The sequence below is a fragment of the Cyprinodon tularosa genome, unplaced genomic scaffold, assembly GCF_016077235.1.
Source record: "Cyprinodon tularosa strain WSP-4 unplaced genomic scaffold, ASM1607723v1 ctg71, whole genome shotgun sequence".
NCBI lineage: Eukaryota > Metazoa > Chordata > Actinopteri > Cyprinodontiformes > Cyprinodontidae > Cyprinodon > Cyprinodon tularosa.
The window spans coordinates 2960317-2968280 of NW_024039463.1; the positions used below are offsets into that span (position 1 = coordinate 2960317).

The following is a 7964-nucleotide window of genomic DNA, read 5'->3' on the forward strand; positions in this document are numbered from 1 at the left end:
GTGAGTACAGTGTTGTGCATGTTTATGTATTTTTTAAGTGCAGAGGGCGGGTTTTCAAAAATATATGATATGTATATATATATATATATATATATATATATATATATATATATATATATATATATATACACACACACAGGTGCTGGTCATAAAATTAGAATATCATGAAAAAGTAGATTGATTTCAGTAATTCCATTTAAAAAGTGAAACTTGTATATTATATTCATACATTACATACAAACTCATATATTTCAGATGTTTATTTTGTTTAATTTTGATGATTACAAATGACAACAAATGAAAATCTCAAATTCATCATATCAGAAAATTAGAATATTGTGAAAAGGTTCAAAATTGATGGCCCCTGGTGCCACACTCTAATCAGCTAATTAACTCAAACCACCTGCAAAAGCCTTTAAATGGTCTTTCAGTCTAGTTCTATAGGCTACACAATCATGGGGAAGACTGCTGACTTGACAGTTGTCCAAAAGACGACCATCGACACCTTGCACAAGGAGGGCAAGACACAAAAGGTCATCGCTAAAGAGGCTGGCTGTTCACAGAGCTCAGTGTCCAAGCACATTAATAGAGAGGCGAAGGGAAGGAAAAGATGTGGTCGAAAAAAGTGTACAAGCAAGAGAGATAACCGCACCCTGGAGAGGATTGTGAAACAAAACCCCTTCAAAAATGTGGGGGAGATTCACAAAGAGTGGACTGCAGCTGGAGTGAGTGCTTCAAGAACCACCACACACAGACGTATGAAAGACATGGGTTTCTGCTGTCGCATTCCTTGTGTCAAGCCACTCTTGAACCACAGACAGCGTCAGAAGCGTCTAAAGAGAAACAGGACTGGACTGCTGGTGAGTGGTCCAAAGTCATGTTCTCTGATGAAAGTAAATTTTGCATTTCCTTTGGAAATCAAGGTCCCAGAGTCTGGAGGAAAAGAAGAGAGGCACTTCATCCACGTTGCTTGAAGTCCAGTGTAAAGTTTCCACAGTCAGTGATGGTTTGGGGTGCCATGTCATCTGCTGGTGTTGGTCCATTGTGTTTTCTGAGGTCCAGGGTCAACGCAGCCACATACCAGGAAGTTTTAGAGCACTTCATGCTTCCTGCAGCTGACCAACTTTTTGGAGATGCAGATTTCATTTTCCAACAGGACTTGGCACCTGCACACAGTGCCAAAGCTACCAGTACCTGGTTGAAGGACCATGGTATCCCTGTTCTTAATTGGCCAGCAAACTCTCCTGACCTTAACCCCATAGAAAATCTATGGGGTATTGTGAAGAAGAAGATGCAATACACCAGACCCAACAATTCAGAAGAGCTAAAAGCCACTATTAGAGCAACCTGGGCTATCATAACACCTGAGCAGTGCCACAGACTGATCGACTCCATGCCACGCCGCATTGCTGCAGTAATACAGGCCAAAGGAGGCCCAACTAAATACTGAGTGCTGTACATGCTCATACTTTTCATGTTCATACTTTTCAGTTGGCCAACATTTCTATAAATCCTTTGTTTTTATTGGTCTTCAGTAATATTCTAATTTTCTGATATGATGAATTTGAGATTTTCATTTGTTGTCATTTGTAATCATCAAAATTAAACAAAATAAACATCTGAAATATATGAGTTTGTATGTAATGTATGAATATAATATACAAGTTTCACTTTTTAAATGGAATTACTGAAATCAATCTACTTTTTCATGATATTCTAATTTTATGACCAGCACCTGTATATATATATCCATCCATCCATCCATCTTCCTCCGCTTATCCGGGGTCGGGTCGCGGGGGCAGCAGCTTAAGAAGGGAGGCCCAGACTTCCCTCTCCCCAGCCACTTCTTCCAGCTCTTCAGGAGGAACCCCAAGGCGTTCCCAGGCCAGCCGAGAAACATAGTCTCTCCAGCGTGTCCTGGGTCTTCCCCGGGGCCTCCCCCCGGTGGGACGTGCCCGGAACACCTCACCAGGGAGGCGTCCAGGAGGCATCCTAAACAGATGCCCAAGCCACCTCAACTGGCTCCTCTCGACGTGGAGGAGCAGCGGCTCTACTCCGAGTCCCTCCCGGATGACCGAGCTTCTCACCCTATCTCTAAGGGAGAGCCCAGCCACCCTACGGAGGAAACCCATTTCGGCCGCTTGTATCCGCGATCTCGTTCTTTCGGTCATGACCCAGAGTTCATGACCATAGATGAGGGTAGGAACGTAGATCGACCGGTAAATCGAGAGCTTCGCTTTTTGACTCAGCTCTCTCTTCACCACGACGGATATATATATATATATATATATATATATATAATACTGTCTATGATAAGGTTGTCACTGACCTTTATATAGTTTTATGCGTTTCTGTAAGCGAATATTTCTAAAATGTTTTGCCATGATTTATAAACATGGCAAAATAATTGTCAGTAGTTTGTACAGACATCTGTCATGGTCATTCTTGGCAGTCTTTCAGAGGCTTTAATTTCTATTATTTATATAGATAAAAAAATGCATCCTGGCCATAATGCCCAGCCCCAATCTGTTTGCATAGGTTAGTTAAATAGGATTCAATTGCAGAGCAGGACAAAAAAAGAGGCAGAAGGCTTTTATAAAAAAAGTCTTAAGTAAAAAAAATGGCCTTGACAAAGAGGTGAGCGAGATAATACAGGGACAGAAGCAATAGAAAGCAATGCACATAAATGAACATAAAGTAAACAGAAGGAACCACTGAAAAATTACAACCAGTGAGCTTATATGAGAAAAGTGAGGACAAGACATGGAGACACAGGTGAGAAAAATCAAGGTAAGCGGCAGGCATGAATGTGTAGAATGATCTTAATTACTATGGTAATTACCATGAAATAGTATAGAATGCAGTATAGAATGAAGGCTGTACAGGAGGAGACTGGGGCTGACAGTTCTAACTGTTCCTTCCCTTAAAAGTTCCAGGAGCAAGAGGCTACAATTGGATGATTTGGATGCAGCCTAAGACTAAACAAAAACATATGCAGAACCCTAAATAAAGAAGTGCTGGTGAAAAACTTAGTCATCTGGGACATGGCAACAGCAAACAGGCTTAAGTTTTGCTTTTAAATTAGGTTTACCTGATGTAGGTTATCAGCTAATCACAACAGAAATATCTTTATTGTCACAGAAGGGGGGGGATTTTGGATTATCAAATGGGATATGCTTCCATCCATCCATCCATTTTCTCTCACTTAGTCCTTGTCAGGGTCACGGCAGGGCCGGTGCCTATCTCCAGCAGTCTACGGGCAAGAGAAGGGGTACACCCTGGACAGGTCGCAGTCTGCGCAGGGCGAATATGTTTCCATCATTGGGAGATTGTAAAACATTGGTATTTCTTGTCAAATAAACTGTGTTTTTCTTAAAAACATGCATTTTATTGTATGATATTCTCTAGTGTTGCAATATGTATCACCAGAGTCTTTCCATAACATGAAACACTAAATCTGAAGTAGAGCAGTGAAGTCCCAAAGCAAAGGAGGGCTGTGGCTCTCTATCCAACATGCAGCTTGGATGAGATCTACATCTACTGGGCTAAGCAATTATAAGTGCTCACTTCTCCTGCCCTTAGCAGGAAATCTCCATAATTTATTAGGGTAAAACTTCGGTTCATGCATCACAGCAGAGAGTGCTCTAAAAAGATGGACGACTTTACTGTCCAAGTGGTAAAAGCCTTCTGTGCCCTGCTTAGTCTAAATTTACAAATTATCCTGAGGTTGACTGCAACATAGACAGAGAGACAAATCTGGAAGTTACACAAATAAAAAACTTCAATGCAAGATATTGATAAGGTGACTAGCTAAGCCAGGTGATAATCTGAGAGTAGAGTTTTTAAAATAATCCAGATGAATTGTCAAAGTTTGATGGAATCATGTCTATTGAATATAAGTTCATTCCACACTGAAAACAGAAAAGGACAAATACAAAAGTAGGACAGAAGGAGACGAGCGCACACATAGAGAGAGAATAAAGTGTGTCTGTGAGAAAATAAGACCCGCCTCTTACTTTGCATTCCCTTCTCAGTGTCCTGATATACAGTGTTATATTTTTCTTTTACCACCTCCCCTGGCAGGCTATAAAACCTAGAGGGAAGAGACTAAATATGTGACACACATTAGTGATATAATGCGGCAGGTCAGGTGGATTATCTTGCTCCCTTACAGGACAGGGTTTTGGCGGAAAGAAAATCAAGATGCCAGACAGTCACAGCAGAGCTGGAGCATTCTCCAGTTTCAACCCCGCTCCCCATCCATCGACTCCGGTGACGTCAGCCACCCGACTCTGCTGCAAACAGCACACCTGCTGGTTTCACAGTCCATCTGGCCCAGCTCCATCACTTGCTCAGCTCTCTAAGCACAAATACAGGTCTGTTTACAACCTGGGTGCTCACTTACAATCACTAGAGGGAATATGGTGTTCATTTCACTCTTGCTTAAAGGGAAAAAAGGGGACTTTTACCATATAACCTGTTGAAACCAAATGCTGCAGTGGCAAGACTCCTTTTTATGACAAAGTTTCATATAAACCAAGGATCTTTTTTTGTGTTGTGTAGTGTCTCTAAGGACTTCTCTTTTTTTACAGCTAAGGAGGATTTGCTTTCCTGGGAAATTGAAGTGACAGGCCCTCTCACCTTTTTTTTGTCTTATCAGCAGGAATATAAACCTGCATAATTATCAAAGCAAAGCTGTCAGAGACAAAGAAGCCTTTTGTTAGAGCGCAAGCTTGTTTAAGGTTTCAAAGCAGTGTATCCGCTCTATCAAAATTCTTTTTTTTACTTGGTCTTATAAAAAAAATCATAATAATAAACACCTAGATCTCAAAAAATATTTTAATTTGCACCAAATCACATTGATCGGATGATTATGTAATAATATGCAACTTAAGAGGTATTTTGTAGAATTGCTTCTCTGTATTTTATGTTTTAAAAAAAAGTGAATGGTATCCCAACAACGGTCATGGCGATTAAGCTACGCCATCAAATCTGTAGCAAAGAAATAGATATACATGGGCAAAAATCATTATTAGTTGTAAGTAAGTGAATCAAACAGGTTTTAAGGGGTCTTAATCTAAATTCATGAGAGAACACTGTAAAAATTATCACCAAATATTAAAACTGAACTTTCTGGTACCAGAAAAATCTAGTTTCTACATGGAAGTGGCAGCATCATGCTGTGGTCATGCTTTTCTTGAGCAATTACAGAGAAATTCAGGATTGATGGGATGATTGATGGAGATAAAGAAATAAGTCTGCTAAAAACTTAATAGTGGGCCAGAGGACAGTGATCCTAAAACTACAGGTGCTGGTCATAAAATTAGAATATCATGAAAAAGTAGATTGATTTCAGTAATTCCATTTAAAAAGTGAAACTTGTATATTATATTCATACATTACATACAAACTCATATATTTCAGATGTTTATTTTGTTTAATTTTGATGATTACAAATGAAAATCTCAAATTCATCATATCAGAAAATTAGAATATTACTGAAGACCAATAAAAACAAAGGATTTATAGAAATGTTGGCCAACTGAAAAGTATGAACATGAAAAGTATGAGCATGTACAGCACTCAGTATTTAGTTGGGCCTCCTTTGGCCTGTATTACTGCAGCAATGCGGCGTGGCATGGAGTCGATCAGTCTGTGGCACTGCTCAGGTGTTATGATAGCCCAGGTTGCTCTAATAGTGGCTTTTAGCTCTTCTGAATTGTTGGGTCTGGTGTATTGCATCTTCTTCTTCACAATACCCCATAGATTTTCTATGGGGTTAAGGTCAGGAGAGTTTGCTGGCCAATTAAGAACAGGGATACCATGGTCCTTCAACCAGGTACTGGTAGCTTTGGCACTGTGTGCAGGTGCCAAGTCCTGTTGGAAAATGAAATCTGCATCTCCAAAAAGTTGGTCAGCTGCAGGAAGCATGAAGTGCTCTAAAACTTCCTGGTATGTGGCTGCGTTGACCCTGGACCTCAGAAAACACAATGGACCAACACCAGCAGATGACATGGCACCCCAAACCATCACTGACTGTGGAAACTTTACACTGGACTTCAAGCAACGTGGATGAAGTGCCTCTCTTCTTTTCCTCCAGACTCTGGGACCTTGATTTCCAAAGGAAATGCAAAATTTACTTTCATCAGAGAACATGACTTTGGACCACTCACCAGCAGTCCAGTCCTGTTTCTCTTTAGCCCAGGCAAGACGCTTCTGACGCTGTCTGTGGTTCAAGAGTGGCTTGACACAAGGAATGCGACAGCAGAAACCCATGTCTTTCATACGTCTGTGTGTGGTGGTTCTTGAAGCACTCACTCCAGCTGCAGTCCACTCTTTGTGAATCTCCCCCACATTTTTGAATGGGTTTTGTTTCACAATCCTCTCCAGGGTGCGGTTATCTCTCTTGCTTGTACACTTTTTTCGACCACATCTTTTCCTTCCCTTCGCCTCTCTATTAATGTGCTTGGACACTGAGCTCTGTGAACAGCCAGCCTCTTTAGCGATGACCTTTTGTGTCTTGCCCTCCTTGTGCAAGGTGTCGATGGTCGTCTTTTGGACAACTGTCAAGTCAGCAGTCTTCCCCATGATTGTGTAGCCTATAGAACTAGACTGAAAGACCATTTAAAGGCTTTTGCAGGTGGTTTGAGTTAATTAGCTGATTAGAGTGTGGCACCAGGGGCCATCAATTTTGAACCTTTTCACAATATTCTAATTTTCTGATATGATGAATTTGAGATTTTCATTTGTTGTCATTTGTAATCATCAAAATTAAACAAAATAAACATCTGAAATATATGAGTTTGTATGTAATGTATGAATATAATATACAAGTTTCACTTTTTAAATGGAATTACTGAAATCAATCTACTTTTTCATGATATTCTAATTTTATGACCAGCACCTGTAATATCAGAGCGTTATAGTGCAGAAAAAAATCCAAATCTGATATCATAGAAAATATTGCATCAACTCTGATAAAATCATGCCTATATAGGCTGCATTTAATCCAAGTTTTAACTATTTTGCATGGAATAATGGGCAGAAAGGCAGTTGAGGTTATGCGTTCTTCTTCAATGCGTAGATACTATTGGATGATTTGGTGGGGAGGTTGATAGCAGCATTGTGGCATTCAGGCGCACATCCCAAACACAATTGCAGCACCTCTAGGTTCTACGCGGAGCTGTCGACAGGTGACTAACCTGAATGGTGCACGTATATTCCGTGTCGTCCAGCAGCCTGACTTTGCAGCTGTATTCCCGCTCCAGATTCCTGAGGCTGCCACTCATGAATCGGCTCAACATCTTCAACACAAAATCACTGCTGCGCTTCTGCGTCTACGGGACCAGAACAATAAAAATAAAAAAAAAACTCCACACCAGCGTGTAAGTGAATGTCAAACCGAGCACGCTCCTCGGTCCCCTAAACCACCAGCAGCCGCGCATTCAGCCACCATTGCGCTCCCGGTTAAGTCAGGCAGGCGATGAAGGTCCGTGTTGTTACGCGCAAAATCCAAAGGATGCCCGCATCCAGATCCAGCGATGGTGCGCGTCTGTGTTTTTTTGCAAAGGATTATCTCTCACCCTTCACCACTGCCACTTGGGCGGGTGGGCGGGTCCCAAATAAGACTGACGTCCAAATGAGCCAACCGGAGCAAAGCGTTATATTTGAGGATTTAGGATTATTTCCAACATTGCCTTTTCTCAAACGCTGCAGCTTTCTCTGACATAGCTATCATCACGACATAGGTTAGAATAATAAATTAGATAACTTGATATTTTATTCAGAATCCATTACAGCAGAATGTTAATTTCACCCAGATTAAATAATTTAAGAGAGTCGAGGCTCTTCTGGATTGGAACAATATAAATCTAAATCTATAATTATATGATTAACTATTTAAACATACGTGTATTACAATTATTTGCATACTAAAGAACATCTAAACCTTTTTTGTGTTATTG

At 40.6% G+C, this 7964-nt stretch overlaps 1 protein-coding gene across 1 annotated transcript in view; it reads right to left on the bottom strand.

The window, feature by feature from the left end:
* LOC119772452 (FERM domain-containing protein 5) overlaps positions 1-7592 on the bottom strand; it is an 84762-nt gene extending 77170 nt beyond the window's left edge. Inside the window, exon 1 of the mRNA XM_038268882.1 lies at positions 7203-7592. Coding sequence (XP_038124810.1) covers positions 7203-7304 — 102 coding nt within the window. The 5' untranslated portion in view covers positions 7305-7592. The remainder of the gene's footprint in view (positions 1-7202) is intronic.
* Positions 7593-7964: the final 372 nt, after the last annotated feature.